The following is a 24,619-nucleotide window of genomic DNA, read 5'->3' on the forward strand; positions in this document are numbered from 1 at the left end:
CAACTTCAGAGAGACCACAGATGTAAGGCCAAATTAAAACAAACACATTAATGAAGATGGCACTATGATTCCCAGTTTAAAAAAAAGAAATCGCCACTGATCAACATAACAACCAGCCAACCTATTTAAAAAGCTAGGTCTGTAAAATATATATTCAACTTTCCAAATGTCTAACTTAAAAAAATAGAGCTATTCAAGGACTGGATCGTCCTTGTCTTGTAGTATATGAATTATGAGCTGTGTTTTTGAGTCCACTCAGAGAAAAGTTATTGGTAAGTAGTTTTACGCAATGGTATAGATGACTTCCATAATCACATTAAAAATAACGAGACAGCAGCACCCTTTTAGCAAGGATCCGTTTTAACATTCTTGCATTTATAGCAGCAGGTATGGTTTTGGGGGAAGCTATTAACATAATCACTAAGTCAAAAAGTGACACAAGTATTCCAAAAAGTTTATTATAGGGTTCTTTCCCTATGGTCGTTTTCGAAGTTAGGCAAGCACCTCTAATTCTGCTGCAGAACGCAAAAATTAAAAACAAAAGACACCCAAACCTATGACTACCTCAGTAGGCTCCCTTTGTTGGTGGTCCTTAAGCCATTTGGAAATGTGAATTCTGTTGTTTTTCTTTTTTTACCCTCCAACCTCTTATTTGCACATCAAGTATAAAAACGTTTTTCAAACTTCATTTATGAATTTGACTCAAAAGAAACAAGATAACAAAAATAATTAAGGCACGATGAATGGCTGACCTTCAACAGCAGGCAGAGGATCACAGATTCACAAAGCATGGAAGAATGGATATCCCCAGAAATATTTCTGATCCGGGGACACTGAAAACTCTTACCAACTTTCACAAAAGGTTTTTCAAGATATATTTTTTTTTGTTGTTAACAAAGATACGAAAAATACTTTTCCCAAGACTGTCCATGAACACCAAACAAGGATGGATGTACATATAAAGACACACACTTTATGCACAATACACTTTGAACGGACTGCAGACAGACAAGGACCATGGAATGCAATGATCGTCTAAGATGGCAGATGAAATGAAGGTGACTTTTTCAGAGAGTCGTCATGAGTTTATCTTGGTACACCATACTTTGGACTTCTCCTAAATTCTTCTGGTTCTGTTCTTGGATATATCGTAAACTGCTGTCCTCTCCACTTGTGGGGGGTTTCCAATATGGCCTGTCATCATGATAGGGTGGCCTGTACCATTTGCACAGTTATTGGTTAGTGAGAGATGGAAGCAAACTTATGAGTGCTACACAGTAACATGAGCTCATCCAGCAAGTGCTAAGCATGCATACGTTGTGATAGACGGCTATCACGAAAGGAAGGAACTGGTGACAGGCCTATAGGACTGGTAAGAACCTACTGAAACAACCAGGAATATCAAATTCATTTCAGAAGGCAGGGCTCAGCCATTTAAAACCTCTCTCAAGTACTATAGACAAGCGTCGGGCATCAATGCTCCTGAATCCCAGAGGGAGGAGAAGGCCATAGGAAAACTAAATGAGTACAACAAACAAGTAAAATGAAATATATCCTGCAAAAAGTTGACCTCATTAAAATATATCCCTGAGGACTGAAAAACTAAGACAATCCTATCAAGAATGAAAATTGTTCTTATGTACATACTTCCATCCACTCAACACTGGTGCAGTTAATTACACGGAAGTAGCCTGCACATTACAGCTTTGTTCTGTTAAGAGCCTAAAGGTAGTGCCTGGCGTCTTTAGGTAGTACAGCCTTTTCTCTAAGACTATGTACTGAAACTTGCAAAATGCTATGATTTCTTTTTCCTTATTTGTTCATTACCTATTGATACTTAGAGATATTAACCCCAACTAATCTTACGGTCCCTCCTGGATCATTTTGAAAAGCAAACAAAAAACCACTATTCTGAGCAGGATGTAGGAAATCACAATATTTAAGATTCTCTTACTACCAAACTGAAGTTGCACTTCTTAGTTTTGTTGTTGTTGTTTTGTTTTGTTTTTAAACGTAGCAGAAATAGAGCCAGGCTTTTCTTTTACCTGTTTTTAAGGTATTCTAAAGTTCTGTTATAACAATTATTAAATTGAATGAATTTTCTTGCAAGACGGAATATTGTTAACTGCAACCAAATCATTTCACTGAAAGGATTTTACTATTAAAACTATGAAAACTGAAACATAATTCCACAAGTTATTAAACAAATGTTTTATAAAAATATGTGTAAACATTGTTATATATATAATTCCATATAAATATATAAACATGGTATTGCGCATTTATAACTTCGTTTCAACCTATGGTCCATTCTAGATTTGCAGGACCAGCAGAAAAAAATCTCATGCATCTGTAGCTTAATCTCAAATTCACAGTCAGATTAAGTATTGTGAAATCAAGCTATTCCTGATGTTAGACGTGCAGCTTCACTACTTTGACTCCGAGATAAAATAACTTAAAGCTTCCACTTTAACCACATGTTTAAACACTTTTACCTGACTGGAACAAAAATTCGAAGCACCTTTTCTCCTGAGTTTGCAGGATGGCTTTTAAGTATGTTTTTTAGACTTACAAGCCTAGCTATAAAAGAGCCATTGTTCATATTTCACTGGCCTTAATCTTTGTCCAGGCAGCTGAAGTGGGAGATTGTCTATACACTTCACAATACGTTATTGTGCTTATTTCAATATCACTCTGCTCCAGGGTGAACTATTTTGCTTTAAAATGTGTCTTACGTGAAAAAAATCTTTAGAAAAAAATTCAGCAAAACCTCAAATGACTTTAAAATCATTAACCTCCATCAGCAGTTGATCGTGGGTAATTTGAAATTGGAAATTTTAAATGACAAAAAGTGGACATGTAAACCTTAAAACCAGGAAAAACCTTGAACATGAAGTACAGGCAAAGTTAATTATCTGATTTAAACATTCTTCTGTTTCTAACAATTTTAATATCTGATTTACTGCTTTATGTGAGGAATTCTGAGATGACAATGAGTGCTTCTCTGCCTAATCAGTACTTCTATTAAAATATCTGCCCCTTTCCTGATTCTCAAACTGAGGCCAAATTGTCTTTTCATCCATTTTAAGCCCAGCTTTACCTCCAGAGTCACTCACACTAAGAACAAAACCTAGCAGTTCTGATGTAAGCATGTAAGATTAAAATGTAAAATGAATAGAAATGAAGATTAAGGCTTTTTTGGTCAAGACAATTCATTATTTACCTAAAAACCTGAACAATGTAAGAAAGTTTATTTCTATTAGGATAAAATAGCAGCTATCACACATACATGCACAGTCACATATCCACCATCAGGTGTGTGCCTTCACCTGCCCATTCCACCAAAAATTTATTTTCACTTCATTTCTCTTGTTACTAAACTATCAAAACAGCACAACAACATGAACAGGAATATTTGTGTCAAATAATTCTCAAAAAATACATGTTCTAAGTAATTCCACCAGTTATCTGTAAAGTGCCTGATACATTATTCAATGTACACTTTATTTCTCCATAATACATTTCTTGCAAAAGATGAAAGAAGTGCTGTAATGCAAGAATCTGTTCACTCAATCACCTTTCTAACTTCTGTTTGCTTTTCATGTGCAGAAAATCACCTGATATGCTCACCAAAGCTTCATATCAACAGATTGAGATAAATTAAGAAGTAATAATCTTTTCCATGAAGTGAGGCTTGCTTACCTTACATTCACAGGGGTGTGTGGATGCCAGTGTGGCTGAGCAGGATGTATATTAGGATGATACTGTGGCTGCAAGGGAAAACATTAAACTTGGTTAATGAAATCATATAAGAACTCCTTAGTAATTTCAACTTTTTATTTTCCTGGAGCCACGAGGAACACGCTACCTGTGAGCCCTGTAAGCCCCACTGTTTCAGACCTTCTCCCATGCCATTTGGCATATACGTGAGACCTCTTAGTGATGAGCTTGCTCATTAGGACACGTTCATGGACAAACGCAGAGAAAATTGCTTTTCTGTTTGAGAGATAACCTGACACATCTAGCGCTTCTCATAAAAAGCACACCAGAGGAATGTCATCTTTAATCAAAGGTGGTGAGTGAGAAAGGTTATTATGGCAGCTGCCTTCAGAAGGTCACCAATCTTAGGTGACAGCATTTCTCTCTCATATCCAACAAAAACACCCCACAAACAATTGACCAGCAATGAACTCTTTTAGGTGTTGCTATGGTGAAGATAATCACAACTCTGAGCTTGTGAGGGCTCCTCCAATGTGAGATGCTGCTCTGCACAAAAGTGTTGCTCACAGAGCAGTCTCTTGGGGTCCACCACATGCACAGTCCCATAGGCTCTAACCTGTGATTTCACAGAAAGCAAAGGGAAAGAGGGTGGCCAGTGGAGTGTATTCAGCTAGCAGAGCATCCAAGCACACAGGGGACGCAAAGCAGAACAGCCCACTTCACTTGCCCCTGAACTCCCCCCAGTCTGATGCTGCTTGTTTCTGAACTCACCCCAGAGGAAGGAAAGGGGAGCGGGATGCTTGCCCTAATTACAGATGGAAGAAATATTTTTCCCTAAATAAGAGAACTACAACTTAATATTCTCCTCCAAAATTGTTATGCTTACCTGGTAATTATGAACTTCAGGAGTATTTTTAGCACTAAGGGAAGGAAAAAATAACTTATGTAATCAAGACTGACAAAACCCAAAGATATACAAAACAAATGCCTTTTAGATTAGTACTAAAAAAAAAATGTCCAATGGAAGATCCATTCCTGGCTGAATTCTGCTAGGTCTGCTTAAGATCTGTCAGTTATAAGAAGAAGCATTATTCTTATTCGTATTTAACTCAATTGTGCAGCCAAAACAGTTTACTTGCACTAACAAATTATTAATTTTTATTAAAACTTCCAGGTCAGTTTCCCATACGTCAGGGTTCTATGCTTCAAGGAAGCATTACAGTTAAGTAAAATCCACACACTTAAGGACATAATGGTCCTCACTAACAGTAACAAACTAACTTACTAACAAACTAACAATAGTTTGTCCAAGATATAAGCCACAGCAATTATGCTGCAAAACTCTGTTCTTCATTTTACATTCATGAAGCAGGAACAAGTAATGCCAGATAACTTAGCATAATATAATAATAAGCAGAAAGGAAATACGCTTTACTTTAATCTGATCTCAAACACAAAAGGAAAAAATAAATAAAAAACATTGAAGTGCTTAAAGTCTCCGAGGCAGTCCCCAAGGAGAATCTGGTGCTGCCTAATGACAGATCCCCAAGCAATTCATCCTACACCAGGGAATTTGTGTCAATAAATCCTTACGTAGAAATGGTGTTTAGAATCTTTTTTTGCCTGGCAACAGCAATTGATAGGTAAAGAGAACCTGGACAGTTACTTACCACAGTTGTGCTGCTTTCACAGGATTGTTTGCTTAAAAATCAAACAAACAAAAAAATGTAAGGCATGTGAAACATCAGTCATTTTACAGCTATTGTCATTGCGATGTCACGCAACAGCTTAAGGGAATACTCGTACAGACATTTGCATGAATTTGTCAGAACCCAGAACAGTTATGAAACCATCCACATGTACCACATAATCGACTCTCATGTAACAAATAACACCATCTCACAAATTCAGTAAGTTTGTAAGGCCTTAAAATAGAGACATAATAACGAGGAAGGGAGGGGCTGGTAGCCTCTAGAAAGCATTCATGCTTGCTGTCCTTTCTCCCTGCCTTTGTACGTGAGGAGGAAGTAAACATGCCCCCGTAATACCACAAGGACTTTTAATTGAACTGAGGTTCATATTCTAGGAACGCATAGGAATCCAAAGACATCCCAAGGGACTATCAGCTCACTCTGCTCCAAACAGCAACTATACCTCCAGCCTAAAGTAATTTAGAGAGGGATGTCTTGCAGTGCTCCTTCCTAGGTTTTTCTACAAGGAATAAAAATCTCATCTTAAGTTATGATGTAAAAATGACAAAGCCATAAAGAGAAATCAATTTCTTGTCATTGCATTCAAATTCAGCATGCTTTAACTCCCGGTGAAAGGTGGTTAAGTTCAGGGTCTGGAATCATAGAATTGTACAATAATCAAGTTGGAAGGGATCCACAAGGATCGAGTCCAACTCCTGGGTCCCCAAAGGACGCCCCCCCACCCCAGAAAAAACAAACAGATCATGTAGAGTCAGCAAAACACAGCGAAACTCAAAAACCCTAAAACCGTCTGGCTAGATAAGCAAGTCAGTGAGACTTTTGGACATCACTCCACCCTTGATGACAAGTACACTTTTCCAAAGAGCACGTTAGCATGTTACATGCTTTCTCTCATTTGAGTTTGATGCAACCTTTCCTCTCTCCTCTACTGAGCAACAAAAGGAACCACAGATACCTCATTCTCCAAAGATGGGGGAATAGAAGAATTAAGCATAGTCAGAGATTAAAACCAGTAGATATGAATGACAGACTCTGACCGGGGAGGAAAAAACATGTCAGTTCTGATTTTTAAGTGGTCTGACATTGTGTTTTTCTGTTTATATTTTGATGCAGATTTTATGGCTGTAATATGACATTTGTATCATGAATTAACACCTGCAAGTTCAGCAAACATATCTACACTTGCCTTTAAACGTTGAATGCCTTCGAGAAGGGTATCGCTTGCTGGGCCGTCTTTCAAACGTGCTGGTTCTGCGTAACCTTGTCCCATGTGTGGCTTGATACTCCGTCCGCCCACTTAAAATACAAAAATAAAGTTAACAGCTGCCTTTTGCTGGATGCCGTACCTGCTCCTCTGTAAAACAAGTATCTTGTTGTTACTTTGCTAAATACCTGAATCTGAAGCGTGATCCCAGCCTTATGAAGTCAGATCTACTAGATTTACTATTTGCTGGGGCTCGTAGTCTGAAGAAAGCATGGTGCTCCACTGCACACTTCCACAAATGTTTGCACGTTTTGGCACTGTCTAACCGGAAAACAAATGTGTGCTCTTGCTCTCTGCCCTAAATGCAGAAACAAAAGCTTTGGAAGTTGGCATGCATGATATTAGTTACTGCTTGTGGTAAGAGAAATGCAGCCTGGTCCAACAGTGTGCTGAGCCTCCCTTGTGTTCTTATCAGTCCCAGCACTCTCTGCACGTTGTTGGATCAGGCCAAAGAAAGTGAAGAAATTTACCTGTTCATCATCTTCTACAACCACAAGTGTTAGTTTGCTCTTTTTAAAGTCCATTTTTGTGATTTTAGGCCTAAACACACAGGAAACAAACAGAAAATTAATGGAAAAAATATAATTTTGTAATCTAGGACAATCCCCCAAACTCTCTGAGGATTTGCAATCCTGAAACACCTCAGAATACAACAATGCTTTTGTTATGAAGCCCTGGAAATGCAACTATATTTTAACAAGTATTTCACATTATTTGCTAGCTGTACTTCTAACCAGGCCAATTTAAATTCTGATCTATTTTCAACTTGTAGATTCAATCTTCATTACAAAATATAGTCAAGACCTCTTTGTGTAAAGAAGAATTACAACATTTTAACAGAAAGGAATATAAAACAAAAGCAGATTACCAAAAGAACAGGCCTATTTTATTTGCTCCTTCAAAGATCAATATGCCTGTTGGCGTCAGTCCAAGAGCATATTCACAACCATCTCTTCCCTACAAGCAAGCACAGAATCAATAATCAATATGCAGTTAGTAGTGTAAATCTTCTATATGGTGTATCAAAATTCAGAGGTTTTAAACTTTATAATTAAGTTTGCATTTTTTAATGTTACAGAGCAGAAGAATACACAATTGTGTCAGGTGTAAACCAGAGAGCTTTGGCAGCAGACAGCTGCAGGGCACCCTTTGTGAGAGGAGGCCTTGTGCTGCCTCAGACAGCTTTGATACCCAAGGAGCTCTTAAACAGCTCCCACATGTTTGAGAGCAAGCTGTAGCTGCCAGGGGAAGTTGGCATAAAAGGGAAAATTTGAGGAACATGGGAAAAAACATGTGGAAAGGGACATGACTGGAGATGCACTCCTGGGAAGAGCCTGTCCACACAGGAGGGCCTATGGTACATCTGAGGGCCCACGGCCACTTCATACCTTGGCAGGGACACTGCTGAGAAACTATGGCCTATAAGTGATCCACACCAGGGCAGGTCTAACCCTGAGGAGCTGTGGCCCACAGGCACCTCACGCTGGGGAAGGGATAGCCCCCAGGGACTGCAGCCCACAGAGAACCCCCCGGGGTAGGGATGGCCTTGAGGGAACATAAGCCTGTGGGCAACCCACGCAGCAGTAACAAGCACAGCTCAGCAAAGAGAAGTGAGAAAGAAATAATAAGCAGCACAAATAAACTGTTATGCAGATGACCCCCAACCTTATGGCTTGCCTTGGGAGGGACTGAGTGTAACCTGCAGGAAAAAGGCGGAGTTGATGCTAGGAAGAAGGGAGAGTAGTGCTGGACTGAAGGCGAGTCTAGGAAATGGGCAGGAAAATTGTTTGAGCTTCTGTGTTTGGTTTATTATCTTATCTTTTTCCCCTTAGCACCCAAACCGGTAATTAAAATTTTATGTTAATTGACAGTATATTAAATTAAGTGACATTGCCTGAATTCAGACAATTTTGCCTGGATTGCCAACGGCATCTCCATTCAATTTTCTGGCCCCATCTTAGTAAAATAAAATACAAGATGTGTCTTACCTTAACTACATGCATATCTACACCATACATTTCTAGCCATTTTGCTTTATTCAAGTAGCATAATTCAGCCTGCGCTGGGCTCTTTCCCCTAAGAATATAAAAATTAGTTTAAAATACAAAGTTTTTGTCTGTTTTAGAGATTTTAAAATTTGCTCCTTTTCTTCAAGCCTTTAATCTTAATGACACTAAAGGAATTTCAAGGATATCTTATGCTTTTACCTTCTTCTCTCCAAGTGAAAATAGATCAGAGAGACAAAAACTTAAAAAGGTCTAAAACTGCCAATAAGGATGAGAGCTCAGGTAAAACAGGATCACTGAAATGTACCATATTTACTAAAGCACAGAAAAAGTTTTTGCTACTATCCTGAACACAGAACTGTGTGTGTGCATGAAAGAGAAAGGATTGTTTCCAACAGTAAAAAAGAAAAAAAAAAAAAAAAAAAAAAAAGACTGCTTGAACTGTTACAAAATGACCTAATGAAAAGACAAACAAAAACCCTCAACCCCACCAATCTCCCCTGAACTAAAAACTAATTATTTCTGGGGAGGAGGTTTCTGTCTAGTATACTTCTCAACTCACGTAACTGCTGTTTTATGTTTGCTAAGGGGACACTTGTAGACTTTGTAGACTTTGGAAGAAAAGAAAACATTCTGTTGCTAGACACCACTCCCACACAGGTACCCTACCTGCACTCTTTCCATTTCTGGAAAATGTCAAATTCCATTGCTTCAGTCTGGTTTGGTGCAAACCTGAATTCAGACACTAGTTCTGGTGTGTGCTCTGGGTGTTCACACTCTCCCAGTTCAGCTGTAATTAATCAGTTGGAAAGTTAAAAAAAAAGAAAAAAAAAAAAGAAAAAAAGCGGATGATCAGAAACACTAAATTTAATAATTGCCACAAAGATAGTTATAGTTCATCTGTTTAAGTATGTTGTAGAAGAACACACTTTTGCACGTATTTTATATTAAAAACAATCATAAAACCCACCACAAACTCAAAACACTTCTTACAGCAAAATGAAATAAACTTATTTACAAGAGCAGTTTAAGCTCTTGGTAAGCAATTCTAACATTTAAGAACTGCAGCCACTTCTCTGGATTTTTACGTATTTAAAGGAAATAAAGTTTCTATTAAAAGAAAAAAAAATCAATGCACTACTGTTTGACAAAAGGTTACTTTGAAATTTCCTCTGGCTGCAATGACATCATAATTCTCATTCCAAACATTCCCCATTCTGCTGCTTGCTTTGTTACATTAGGGTAGCCATCCAAACACAAAGACAATGCCCAGTCTCAAGTAACTACTGGTAAGGTTTGTTTGTTTTAAACCACGATGGTGACGTAATATTCAGATGAAGTAATTTTTAAGGAAAGCAATGCTGAAGTATCTCCATAATTGAGGTATCACTTTCTACTTACTTAGGTAGGGCCTGCTATAGTTTTTTTTTCTAGGAGCAGAACTCTTGCAAGCTCTGCTGAGCTCGGGAGGAGATGCAGGTGTTAAGCATCTCAGTGACTTGTGCCCTTAGCTGTGTTGTGCCTGAGACATGCCTTGCTCCGGGAACTTCTCAGCCTCACAGACACTGCAATGCCACCGCTTCAGGTCTGAGACACAAACAGCAGTGGCAAATACACTCTTCAGCAATACCACATCACCTGACATTTGCTGTGATTCCAAACCAGTGCTTTTTAAGTCGGTGCCTCTTCAGGAAAATATAGAGGGAAATGAAAGCCCTTGAAGAAAACAGTTTCAGTGCTTCAGGGCAGCTTTACACACCATGTGCAGAAACTTCTAACCAAGATTCATAAATCATTAATTCAGCCGCTTTTCTGGATTTTGAAATATTTAAAGGAAATAAAGTTTCTTAAGTTTCCAAAATACCTAGCAGGATACATTAAAACATATGAATTTACATGTAAAATGTGATCCCTTAATCAAAAACGTACGAGGTGTTTGAGTACTCGAGCTATGCTCAAACATTTAGCCCTGGCTTCGACATTTGGCATTCCTGAGGATATTAAACAGAGTTCACTGATCTTCATTTGTAACACATTTTTTTCCCCTTTCCTTTTCACCAGTATCCTTCCACGGTTAGTTCCAGTATTCTTATCTATACATCTTCATCAGATATCTCAGCTTTGCTGCTGCGTTATCTAAGTTGGAAGCCTATTTAACACAGATGGTGCTAAGAATTACTGGCAGTCCAATCTCCAGTACGTAAGAGGGGAGCTACAAACACATCAGTAAGGACTTCAAAGGAAAAAAGAGGGGAAAAAAAAAAGAGAGTAAGAAACCAAGTCTGATGTGTTGACAACCATCTAGGAAAAACATGGGCGATTCCTCTACCATTTAACTGAGAGAAAGCTGAGAATGAAAGCTGATTATGCCATAAGGAGGACATGTAAAGATGAGAACCACTGTTCAAAAGTATCATGAGCACGTAGGACAAAATATACCAGGAGGTGCTAAGGCAGAAGCAAGGAAGCAAAGGCGTTACTATTTCATTTAACTAGGAAAAAATACAACCAGCCTTGTTTCTCAATAGCCGCACTTACTATTTACTCATTTTCTGGCAAATAAATTGTCATCCTTCTGATCTGTAGAGCTCTAAGAAATGGTCTTGAGAACAACAGCTAGTAAGAAAGAGCCTGCGTGGCTAGGCAGCAGCTGTGTGGAAAGGGACTTTGGGGTCCTGGTGGACACTAAACTCAGTATGGGTGAACAGTGTGCTGCCCCTGCCAGGAAAGCCACTGAGACCCTGGGTTGCACCAGTACGGGCATCACCAGCAGAGACAGTGAAGTCCCACTCTTAATTATCCCACTCTGCACTTGTCAGGCCACGCTTGGAGCACTGTGTTCAGTTTTGGTCCCCGCTATCCCAAAGAGGTGTGGGCAGGCTGAAAAAGGCCCAAACTGGGACGATCAGAGGACTGGAAAGCCTGCCATATGAGGATAGACTCAGGGAACCGTGTTTGTTCAGCCAGGAGAAAAGAAGGCTCAGAGAAGAGACCATCACTATGTTCCAGCACCTGAAGAGTAGCAAATGAAGATGACAGACTCCCTTTTTACCAGGAGACAGGTGGAAAAGACAAGAGGCAAGATGAATTGTACCAGGGGGCATCCTGACTGCATCCTGACTTACAAGAGTAAAAATATTTTACAGTGAGAACAATGAATCTTTGGCATAACCTCCCCGAAGATGTGGTGGATTCTCCAACATCTGGCTCAGGAGCACTAATATTTTTCAAAACATGGGGACAGCAGAGGACCCATCACTTTCTTTGGGGTTTTATGCCAGAACATCATACTTTGGCGTGCCCCATCCTCTTTTCCTCTCTTTATTGGAGGAGTGGGGGTTACATAGCATGTTTATATTCACTATCCATGTTCTTAAGTAAATAACTGCATGAACTGGAGACAACTTTCAAAAAGAAGTTTCTAGAAGTTTCTGAAAAGTGCAAAAACATGTTCATAGTAAATACACTGTCGATTCGTTTATACAGAGGGAAAAAAGTTTACAGTGTTTATATGAAGAGATCTGATGATGGTCTTTCAATTCTAAATTGAAAGCTGGAAAGCTGAGAAAAAAGTTTTTCCTTTTGAGTTTAATTACTACTTTCAAAAGCATACCTGATTAAATACAAAACCCGAACAAGACTAATGAGGTAGTTAAAAACTTATTCTACCAGTGATAACTCAAGTATTTTTTGTTTATAACCGTTATGTGGCTAACCCCTAATTAAAGCATGTGATTATGCATCTGCTTTCCAAGTTATGCCATACTGCAAATCAGTGTCATTTTCCAGAGAATTCCTTCACAGGGCTGGCAACAAAGCAATGATTTATGTTTGAAAGAGGATTCATGCAAAATGCCAGCCTGCAAAACTGTTGTTTGAAACAAAGGAAGAATTAACATAGCATAACAATCTCCTTGATAAAGAAAACATAATGAAACTGAAAGATGTCCTATAAATAGAAGAGGGCTCTTTTTCAGAGGTTTTAGAGTACCTATTCCTAAATAGCCTTTTAGCTTCTTCCTTACCTTGAGGACAGCCAAACTAAGCAGAAAGATTGGATTGTTCTGGGTAAAGGTAACCTACTGGGGAGGGAATAAGCGCTTGACATTTCTTTAGACTCTTCTGCTGAATTAAAAGATTCCAGCATCAATAAAAATGCAATAAATGTTACAGAAAAATGCTAATTATAGCATAAGCCAGCAGAGATAATAAATCGGTTGTAGTAGGTAAAAGAATTTTGGAAAAAATTATTGCAATGATGTCAAAATAGTAGAAAACAAAAATAGATTGCAGAAAAATATAAAAATACCACCACAACTCCGGTATGTTCCCACATACAGTGTCCAGAAGTCGTAGGTTTTATACCTAATTGGAGACATTATAAATACCTATATTCCACAAATGGATGATGGATGGCTATTGCATTACATTTACTTAGTGTGTTAATTACAGGTGTTAATTACTATCCAAAATGTTGAGGCGTCAACCTATCATTCTTTGCTTGGTTGTCCTTGCTTAGACCAGGGGTGAGGATACTGTTGTTTTCATCTGTGAAAATGGAAGCAATGAATCAAATACAGGCTCCAGATTTTTTCCACCTCAAAACCACAAATGGCGTTTGCCTGCAGCAGTTCTTTGCACACCTAGCTGTCAGAGCTGTCCCAGGCAGGCGCAAATGGAAAGCCAGACATAACCTTCTGCCTCAAGATTTATACCTGTTGCTGTTTGGAAATGAATTCCCAGTTTTAACTGTCAAGTCCATCTAGAATCAGAGTCATTTTCATTGCTCTGTTAAACTAAGAGACTCTGCCTCTTAGTAGCATGACTCCATGTGTCATTGCCAGCCACCAGCGGAACAAGAACAGTATTTCTCACTTCAGTTCATTTTGCTGCTGATAAGTATAGAATGATCCAGATCATGACACTTTCTTTTAGAAAAAATGAACTTAAAGCTTCATTACACAAGTTTTCTCCCTACCTGCAAAACAAACTGCCTCAAATGAACCTTAGTTCTCATCCTTCCATGTACTTCTCTCCTCCCCAGTACCTGCCTTTCGCTCCCTTGTGCTACAACCATCTCCTGTTCCACATACTGCTTAGGATCTCTCCTAAGCATGGGCCAGACAAAAGGAAGCCCATATTGAAGGCTACACCTGCAGGGGCTGGCGTACCATAAAGCGTGTACTGCTGGGCCAGCTTCAGGCTCAGCAGATAACACTGCACACACACCATGGCTTCTCCTTCAGTAGGGATCTATTTGTGGTTTCCCTTCTCTGCTCAGCCCCTGGTTTCCATGAAACCTTTGTTCTCTCATGCTTTTGAGGCTCTTTTCCCTTGTCAAATGTGTATGGCGTATGTTGTATGGCATATATTGTTCAGGAGTTATGAGTGGAGGGAAGACACAAAAGCCATCTCCCTGAAATTCTTCTCCTCACATAAAGAAATGGCATCAATGTATTATCAATGAGAAAACAGTAGTAACCAAGTGTGAGAAGAAACCAGTAGGTGAACATTTTAAATACATTAAGGCAAATCACTTTCAAAAGGCTGCATACCTTGAAGACACAGAGCTGCTAGTTCAACAGCAGTTTCATACGGGCATTTCAGTCTTTAAAAAAGAAAAGAAAAAACAAGCTATAAAAAAATGTTGTTTTTTTTTTTTCCTAAGTGATTTCTTGCCAAACAGCTAAAAAGCAGTCTGACAGATGAAAGGGACACACAAACTTCCACAAGATCTCTTAAACCACAAGCTATTAATGATATAAAACGTCTAAAATTAATTTTTACTTGCATATGATTATTTTCTCATTTGGTACAGTCTCAGTAGTGCCGAACACATGATATAGTCTACTATAAAACAAGCTTGACTAATAGAGACAACCATGTTGGTTTTCATTATTTTTAATTAAAAACAATAAAGATCAGATATGAATTTATTGGCCAGGGTGAGACTATAAACATACAAAATATTTTCTGAAGCATTCACTTGTACAAAGAGTGATGCACTTCATCATCTTTTCCTCTTCCAGTTTACTTGTCAGACTGAAAAATACGGCAAGCTTATGCTACATTTTAAAGTCATAAAAATCAGGACAGTCTTTGCCCTATTTATATATTTCTATCACCTGCTCAATCCACAGAAGGTGTTTACCCATTTTAGTTTTCAGTTATATTTACACAAAGTCATACGTTTCTGTATCCTAAAGGGAAGAAATGCTTATAGAACTGTACACCACATTTATAATCTGTGCATGAATCCCGTAAAGAATGGAAAAGATCACACAAAGTAAATTTTTATGTCATTAAGAGATTAACTATTATAAATACTTTAAATTACAGCTGCAAGAGCGAAGAGGTACTTACTTCCCTGAAAGAATGTCTTGTCGGAGCTGTAATACAAACAGGTACCTGACAAATAAAAATTGAAAAAGTCAGAACTATATAACAGTGTCACCCTTCTAGCCCCAAAGGTTGGAAAAATACCCCAACTCATTGAGTAGTCACAACATTTTCATTACTTTCCTCTTAAACAAAAGGGCCTTTGGGATCATTCAGACATACCTTGCCACCTTCAAAGTTCCTTAAACTTTTGCTACACTTCAAGAAGGGACTCTTATTCACCTACTGCTTGTGCCCAGTATATCGTCCACTTCCAGGTCACAAACACTGTGCTCCACTCCAAGCACACAAAGGAGCAACCTAAAAGTTACTGACAATCCAATGTTTTCCTGAACTGGTTCAGGCAAGAAGTAAACTATGGCATTTAGACACAAAACACAGATAAAGGTATGAAGACTTCTGGGGTTACCTCCTCAAACATAAATACAGAACATGGAAGAAATTAAAGCTGGGCTAAAGGAAAAGTTGAGACCAAATGTTCACTTTAAATGACAGAAGAGCTCTGAATAACAGAAACCTGAATTCCAAGGAGCCCACACATTTATTTTGAAGGCCAAGTAGGTATTTACAGCCTGCAAACTGTAGTATTTTAAGCTCCTGTTAATCTCCAGCTCCAGGCATGCTTCATGTTTCACAGCCACTCAGAGCTGAGGTCTGAGGCATGCAGAAGTGCCCGAGGCCACACGAGAGCTCTGTACAGGACAGGACGGCACAAGCAGGCTCTGCACTGCTCTGCATGCTGAGGGTGAGGCTTGCAATGATGAGCACAGCAAGACAAGAAGGCATGAAGCACTGCTGTCAACCATGTAAAGGAGAACCTCTCCTATCTTTACACAGGATGCTAGAAAGACAAAGTGCTTTGCATCACTGAGGACGTGCTGTGAACGCGGTGAAGAATGAATGATTGGAATCAGACAGGAGAACAGAACTGAAAAGGAAGATTAAAAAGATTTCTTGTGATACACTAAAGCAGAATGAGATTTATCCACATTAGCTCTGTGTCACATTTCTGATTCATGTACTTGGCTAATACCTGACATGCCAAACCTGGGTATTTGCACGCGTAGATTAACGACAGACAAGTGTATTTCCTGTTCCTATTGTTTCTCCCTGATGATCTGCTGTCCCATGAACTCATCTGATTTTGCAAGAAAAATCCGAGCAGTGTTTCTCATCAGCGCCAGCTCAGTGTGCAGCACTGCAGCTCTGCTCTGGTTGCGATGGCTTCTGCTCCTTCTCTGTATGCAGACGGACAAGCATCTGCACCTCACCTGTTGGTATTCCAGGGCAGCATACCTTAAAAATCCTCCACGGCGCGCATGTACAGACACATTCCTCTGTTGTTTTTCTATCTTAACTAACTTAACCAGGTCCCATAAAAGCGACAGCAGATATCACCCAAAATGTGCCGGATTTCAGTTGTTTTTAAATCAATAAAGGACATAGTAGGGTGAAGGGTTTCACCACTTCCACATTACTGTGATAATTATGAGAGTGCAATGTTTACAGCTGCAATAGGAACTGGATATCCTACTAAAAACATCTGTGCAGGGAACCCCTTAACAACTACCCCCAGTTTCATGGTTACTGTTGTTAATGATCATTTTTCTTCCTCCTCTTCCTCCTATTCCACTTCCACTTGGAAAAATTCTGACTATATAGCTGTTAATCTTTACTTTTTACTCAACATGATACGTGTGATACATGGAAAATATGACCCTGCCAGCATAAAGATTCTAAAAAAAAAAAAAAAAAAGAAAAACAGCAGCATTCAAAATTACTTTCCCTCAATATAGAAGAAAAACTACAGCTATTTTTTCAGAGTAAAATCAATTTCTAACTCATTTTCATCTTTCATCCACAGTTTTGCAGTGGTATCTGTCAAACTTATAATTTAAAAATGTATATGTTCGTAGCACTGAAAATTTAGGTGATTAAAGTGCTTTTCCAATTAAAATAGTCTTCCAAAATGTTACCTTTCAGCAATAATTAGATCACAAAGAATCAGATGTTAATACTTTCAGAGGAAATGTCTTACTCGATCATACAGCTCAGAAATCCACCACTCACAGTAACTAGGATTGTAAGCTTCAGAGGATTATGCAAGAAATCTTGTGGTAGACAGTAATGGAATAATTTGACCACAGGGGAAATTTAATACTTGTCAGACATACCCCGATGTATGAAGACATATCAATTTTCAGAAAACACATATTATCCCTACTAATTTAACTGCATTTTCTCATTAGAGAAGCCCAAAAGTCATCTTGGGTTTTGAACTAAGATCTTAACACTCAATCATGTAATTGGCAGGGAGTTCTGTAGGTTAATTACGTGTTGTATAGGAATATGCCCTTCCTTTGGATCACCACTGCTGCACTAAATTGATAATGGATACTAAGGCCTCCATAGCGGTCTCATAATAGGTGACAATTAGCTCTTTGATCTTCTTGTCTTAGGCAGTGACAAAAATAATTGGTCAACAGAGCAGATAGGACAAGAGACAGTAAACATAGGCCAGCAGACCCGAGTTTCCTGTAAACATCACAGGTACATGAACTAGAACAATCAACAATCCTTGAACATCCTAAGTTTGACTGGGAGTACTGTGATTATTACCAAGCAAATGAGAAGATATAGAAAGTGCCCCACTGTGAGAAACAGATCCAAAAACGATACAGGAACATTAAGGTAGATGATTGCCACACCAAGATGACAGAAGGATGGCACCCTTCTCCTCCAGGTGCTCCTTTCCCAGTTTTCAGAATATCTTCCAGATCACACCTGGGTACTGTGAACCCAGCAAGGGGTAGTGCTCACAGCCCAGAAAACAGCCCACCAGATTTAAACAAAAGATCTCCGGGTATTTTAAGATGTCTTTATGCAACGCAGCATTTATACCTTCTGCACCACGTGGGAACGTGAAAGAGATTCAATCACCCACCCAGGCAACTCAAGCAGTCTGTTCTTCCCATAATTCTGCTGCTTTTGCACCATTATTAAACCACCTCTGAGTCTCAGGGCAAGGCGTCATTGAACCATGGGTAGTTCCTACCTTGTAAACTCCTCATGAAGGTTGTTCGGTTCTGATGAATAGTACTTAATTCGAAAATGCAATGTGTACGGAGGTCCAACTGTATACGCAGAGATTTTAAATGGGGAAAAAAAAAAGTTTAAACTAGTTGTGGTTCTGCTAAAGCACAGCAATAGTCACCACCCCACAACCAAAGAAACCCCAAATGAAGTACGCTTTCAAATTCTTCAAAGAAGCAAATATTTCATGTCATTAAATTTTAAGATGCATGCAAAAATACAATAGAGGACTACCATGCCTTATGATACTCTAATCGTTACATTATTCAAGCAACAGTACATTTGGGAAACCCATTTTTATTTAGAGACATGTGCCCTGTAACATGCTATGAATGACAGCAAGTTCCAGGTACACAGCCAGTTGCTGAGGGGTGGGCAGATGGGAGGGAATGAGAGGGGAATGAGTGATGCTTCCTGCTACTGGGCACAAGCAACTAAAAAATAATCAAACACATCAGTTTTGTTAAATTATCAACATACATCACTACTAACATGAGACTGACCAACGCATCCTTATCTGCCTCTGTCTCATCTTCTAGACTGACAGCCTGCAAGTATCTGAAGTGCTGGAAAAATGACTTTTTCACCTTTTTAATCTTTTCTGTAACACAACACCAACACAGTATGTATGTGCCTATTACCGATCTATTTTACTGAAAGACTTGCAGCCAAAACTCTAATTATTAGAGCTTTGACTTTGTCTCCAAGGACAGCTCCAAGAAGACAGGTTACAGTACTCCAGGCTGACAACTGGGCGCCACTGGTAGGTTTGGATCAGCAAGGTAATGACTCTTATCTGCTCGCTGCCAGGGGGCAAACCAGAGCAGTGAGCAACATCCATCCTGAAAGGGGAACTCTTCTCGGAGCACCTGCTGAATTCACGGTAATGGAATGCATCCTGTTGTGAGGCAGAGCTTTACAACACTCATCACACTGCTTTACTCTTCAGGGCTCCTCACGTCAGGGCTCGGCCAATTTGTTTTCAGTGCAGGCACTTCACAAATTAAACTCAGACAAAATACTGCAACTAAGCTGGTCAAAGGTGTTACAGAACTGTAGATTCTCTACATTTTAAGACAGATCAAGAAGAAGACAAAGCTATTTAAGAAAGCGCACCTGCAAAACACTGAGCCACTTATGGAAAAACAATCTGTGATGCGGTTAGAGAAGGCCACCCAACACGAAATTACCCGTAACAGGTATCTTCACTACTTATTCTAGCAGAATGACACCCACATGCTGTGGGGTGAAAACAAAACATCTTAAAGGCCTTTGAAGAAGAGCTTCACTATTCACAAATAAATAAATAACAAGATATATATATATGTGTGTGTGTGTGTATCTGTATCTATATAGATATCCTGATGCTTATTAGAAAGAAAGGCAAAGAATCACTGAAGCAATCAAGATCCACCTTTGTGAGGTCCTGTAATCTGGTCAACAACTCCCTTGCAGAACACTGCATTTTAATCTTACAGAAACAATATTATCAATTGGCCTACAGCTGTTGCCAAGTGGAGCATATTAACCAAACAGGTTAGTGCTGATCCTGCTCTGCACCCAAGCCTGCAACTAGATTATTAGAGCTCCAGGAACAAATTGTGCACCTTAGCAAACACCCACAGAAAACTCAATGGTGAAGCCAACCCCTCTGCTCAAAACTCCCTTTGATGAAACACCAGATATTTCTGCTAGTTTTAACATAATGCACAAAAAAAAGACAATCAGTGTTACAGAATAAAATATCTTCCATTTACTCGTTAAAAGAAAAAAAAAATCACAAAGCCTGTTATGGATCAGAAACAGTGACAGAAACCAAGATCTGTGTCCAGGCAACCTGATTTCACAGATCAGACTAAAATTACCTGGCAACCTACTCTATCTCAAACAAACAGGACACGTTTAATGAGGGTGCAGAAGACTGGTCTATTACTTGTAAGTGCTCTTGCATTTTGACATACAGACACAGCCAGCCAATTAGCCATTAAATTAAATCTATTTTCTAAGAAATATTCAGTCTGTTAAAGGCCATATTTACACAATCACATTCAAATACTCCAAGTTCAAACTCTTAAGGAAGTAACAAAATAAACAGACATAGACATGGCACTTACTTTTTATTTGCTTCTTAATGAATTTGGAATGGTCCAACCAATGCTAAAAAAAAGAAAGAAAAAAGAAACATCAGTGTTTAAAAGCAGTTCTATTCCAGGATTTTGCCATCACAAGAAACTAATTACAGTAAAATTCAACAGTAATATTGCCATGTCTATTTGCTAAACTTCTGTGCATTTGCAGAAGTGTTTATTTGCACATTTACCAGCTGACAGGCATCTTTTTTTCAAGATGGAAAGCCTGAATTTTATATACATCTGTACTGCCTGGGAAGTTTCACTCCTTTTGAGAGGAGAAAGCTCAAAGTCCAAAACCTTAAAACAGCGGCATGTAAGGAAAATACACTTTTGTGCCCAGGTTCATCAACTGCCCTGAGAATAACAGGCCCAAACCTTGGATTTCATTCTCCTTTCAGCTCCTTTATTTCATAGAAACACTCTAGATCCTGTATTGTCCTGCCTTTTATTGCTCAATAGCCATGGTTTTCAAGATAAGGATGAACCCCCACTAATAGCATTTAGGGAAAATTGGGTTATATTTGCCCCCCAAGCTGTTAAATAGGCACACCTATGATGACAAAAAAGTATGTCTCCCACTAAAATTCATACACTCTCTCATCAGTGTAAGTTGTACCTACAGAAGAATAGCCATAAATGCTCTCTAGTGTAAATGTAGTTTAAATCTTTGACTGTGCACCATCTCCTACTGTGAGGCTTGATCTGAAGAAACCCCATATAAATACTGCTACCACACAAGGTAATAAAACACCATCTGGACTTCCATGAAATAAACATTCTTCTTTTTATATATGCCTATATTAATTTTAAAATAATAAAGTAGGTACCATTGAACAAAATCTTGGCAGAGAAAAACCTTCCTTTTTCCCTGTAAGAGCATTTGCATTTTCAGAAAAAAAGAGAAATAACTCCTAATTACTTCTTTAACACAGCCTTATTATGGCTAAATATCTGTGGAAAAAAAATGTTAGATAGAAATGCAGGAATTGATTATGTCCTAAACAAAGACAAAAATTATTTAACAGGATAAATGGGTATAGCTTGAAAGTCTGCCAGCTTGAGATCCCTAAGGTAAATAAATCTCCAAAAAAAAAAAAAAAAGAGGGAGAGAAATCATAAATATTGTGAAAGTGCTTTTATTTACACTAGACTTGCTAGACCTCCTTAGGTGAGGCTGCCAATTAATTGATCCTTACAATCTGAGAAATCACTACCAGAGTGGAAATAAACATTACAGCAGCTCATAAAAGTATATTCCTTAGAGTTGCAAGCAATTTATTTTGTTACTACTTTGCTCTCTTATGAAGAATTATACAAGGAACTACATCAGTTTACAGAAGCTTTACTAAATGGCAAATTTCTGATAAGGAAAAATAATCAAAAAAAGAAAAAAAAAAAAGAAAAAAATCAGCAGAAATGATACAAGCCTGTTACTTTCACACCTCCAGGGCAAATTAGTTCTGTATACTTCAAATACCTAACTGCAAAATTGCCTCTCTTCACTCCTCATTTTGGCTGAAGATAAACAAGTCACAAAGCCAATGTATACTGGTTCAATTAAAAGAAAAGTTTAGCTTCATGTTAATAAAAACCACGAAAAACATCTGTGCCACAGGAGAAAATCTCCCATACCTTTTCATCTACGGCTCGTTAGTACTGTGTTCAGAAATCAGCACCACCCAGTCCAACTACAATAATTTCTAATGAAGCAGTAGCTAATAAAACCATCCTAATCTGCGAATGTGGTGCTCTAGGTATACCAGAACTCACGTAGCAGCAAGTTTCCAATGATTAATCATAAATGTAAATACTGTAAAGGAGGCTTACAAACAGTTAACAAGACTCTAGGAACTACTCACTCAGACCATGAAATGAGACCACAGCCTAGGCAGGATACCATCTGCAGTGGGCCACTCATTCTCTGTACCCCAGCAGTCAAAGAGCCAGACTGCTCCAGGAGATGAAACACAGCAAGCATTAACACCATCTTTCTTCAGAAGTGAAACCATTTTACCCATGCCACATTACGGTGGTGACAGGGCCACCACACAGGTCACAAAGTAAAAACACAGAGGTAGGCCATCGACTGGCAGTATGCTTGGCCTAGTGTCCCCAGGCCTGGCAGTTTATGAAGATTTGTGAACTAATGCTGAGTAAAGTCAGATATTTTGTGCAACTTTTGTGAGAAATCGGGCTGAATTTCAACATTCCTTTGTCTCAGATACTGGAGAATCATGTCAGCTTTCCAGATGTCCCCCTGAGTTCTAGTAATTTTGCCATCCTATTCTTCCTTTTCATCTCAATTGCCTAGACGGTTGTTGTAAGCAGGAACCCAGTATGCATGTCAAGAAAAGCTAATGCACTGATCTGTGAGGCAATGAAGGCTACAAGTGAGAGGTCTGAAGGCTTGAATACTTTGAGGGAGTAGCAAGTGATCTCAAAAACACTTCTTAATGAAGCAGAAGAAAACCTCCAAACACTGAGTTGAAGATTTCATGGCATTCTAACTAAAGCCAAAAGGGTCCGTGCTGGCCTATATATTATACCAGTTACTGACTTCAGAACAGGAAAATAAAGTGGATTCAGAAGTCTCACCAGGAACTGAATAGAAACAGAGGGAGCTTTTGTTCTCTCATCAACTGTATCCGTACCTTTGCCTACCTTGTGCTCTGGCTAAACAACTGCATGGTATTGCAGGGTACAAACTCAAGGAGACACAACTTTGGATCTCACAGTGTAGGATCGAGGCTGATGATATACAATACATTCACCAAATCCAGACTGGACTCAAAAGCTCGAGTGCAGAACAAAGAGAAGGAAATGGATTAATTGATTTAAGACTATGTTACAACATGAAGATCGCACCTAAGCTCCTTTACCCATGGTAAGGGAAAAAAAAACCATACAAAACAACAAAATCAAAACATGGTCAAACTGCAGGTATTCAAGTTTCATGATTATTCTGATTCTGTCAGGTACACTAAAACTTCAGTTGCTGGATTAGCCCCCTTACATTCTGTCTAATCCCAATACATTTTCTTTCTTTAGTCAAATGAATAATGTTTTGTATTAGTTAGTACCATAGGAAACAGTAGTCACTGGTTGAGATTCAAGTGCTGAGTTTTTAAAGAAAGGATTAGCAATTTCTACCAGGCAGCCATACAAATGGAAAATACATACCATTTAGTTCCACATTATTATTTTTTTAAAGATTTATTAAAATACTGGTAGCACAGACTTATCTCAGCACATTCCCCCATTGATCATTCACTTCATCTAACTGAAGATGAAAAAATAAATATTTCAACACTTCTTAAGTGATAGCAACCAATTTTTTCTCAAAACCTAATAGTCATACAGGAAGGTAAAGATGTATTTGTGTCAATATATAGCAGATAATCTGTAGTTACTGGAGCAGTCTGCATAAGGACCACAGTGACTGCTAAAAATTAACTGAAAGAGGGAGTATCAGTGGTTGACACAAACCCATCACACACCTGTGCTTTGCAAATTCCACTGGCTCCCCACTTGCTTCATAAAAGAATGAAAAGTCCTGGTCTTGATCTATAACAGAGGTGACCTGTAAAGGAAAAAAATTGGGTTTGACCCTTTCTGGTTGGCTTGCTTTGCTAGTTTAAAATGCACGAACACCTGGAATAGACTGTTTCCCCTTATGCTTATTTATATACTTAACTATCAAAACCAGAAAGCCCTTTCTTACTGGAAGTCTTATTTGCTGTCTGAAAAAAATATTGTTAAATGCTTTCTCAAGTCATTTCTGAAGGAACTGAAGGAAATTCAGAAAATAAATCTTTTCTGAAGGAAAAGAAGGAACCAAAACTGTTAAATGCTCGTGTTCAGAAGAGAAGGTGTTCTAAATAAAAGCTGGCAAGTTTAAACCAGAAATCAATTATCCCTTCTAACATCTTCTTACTGCCTTATTTCTTAGGCACCTGAAACCTACCAAGCTACCTGCTATTACCCATGTGGCTTTCTAAAGCAGAGAGGATAAATTTGTCATATATGGGAGAAGGGAATCACCCACACCTCACCCAACTCCCCCCCATCCAAAAAAAAAAGAGAAATAAAGTCCAATAAAAACCCTATCCAGTAAATCAGAGTTTGGGTCCACACATTAAGAACATAGGAACTAACAAAAGATAATTAACCCTTTTCTCTTTCCTTCTGAAGGTTAACTTTGAAATATTATTCTCGTAGTAACAGAAACCTGACCCAGAATTAGGGTTGCACAGAAAATCAGGGACTAGACAAGCATGGAATTAGAAAGAGTGT

The 24,619-nt window shown here is 38.7% G+C and overlaps 1 protein-coding gene across 2 annotated transcripts in view; it reads right to left on the reverse strand.

Annotated features, from left to right (window-relative positions):
- EPB41L4B (erythrocyte membrane protein band 4.1 like 4B) overlaps positions 1–24,619 on the reverse strand; it is a gene marked incomplete at both ends in the record, with an annotated part of 163,375 nt that overhangs the window by 78,861 nt on the left and 59,895 nt on the right. Inside the window, 14 exons of one of the 2 annotated variants that reach the window (XM_084283245.1) lie at positions 1,068–1,215; positions 3,703–3,770; positions 4,607–4,640; positions 5,391–5,421; positions 6,613–6,728; positions 6,825–6,994; positions 7,167–7,236; positions 7,565–7,653; positions 8,685–8,772; positions 9,372–9,492; positions 14,258–14,310; positions 15,066–15,110; positions 18,157–18,235; positions 20,309–20,351. In XM_084283245.1, coding sequence (XP_084139371.1) covers positions 1,068–1,215; positions 3,703–3,770; positions 4,607–4,640; positions 5,391–5,421; positions 6,613–6,728; positions 6,825–6,994; positions 7,167–7,236; positions 7,565–7,653; positions 8,685–8,772; positions 9,372–9,492; positions 14,258–14,310; positions 15,066–15,110; positions 18,157–18,235; positions 20,309–20,351 — 1,155 coding nt within the window. Of the gene's footprint in view, positions 1–1,067; positions 1,216–3,702; positions 3,771–4,606; positions 4,641–5,390; positions 5,422–6,612; positions 6,729–6,824; positions 6,995–7,166; positions 7,237–7,564; positions 7,654–8,684; positions 8,773–9,371; positions 9,493–14,257; positions 14,311–15,065; positions 15,111–18,156; positions 18,236–20,308; positions 20,352–24,619 lie in introns of those variants that run through there. The other variant, XM_084283244.1, reaches the window with a different exon arrangement.

The sequence above is a fragment of the Netta rufina genome (genome assembly GCF_964035555.1).
Source record: "Netta rufina genome assembly, chromosome: 2".
In the NCBI taxonomy this organism is placed as follows: domain Eukaryota; kingdom Metazoa; phylum Chordata; class Aves; order Anseriformes; family Anatidae; genus Netta; species Netta rufina.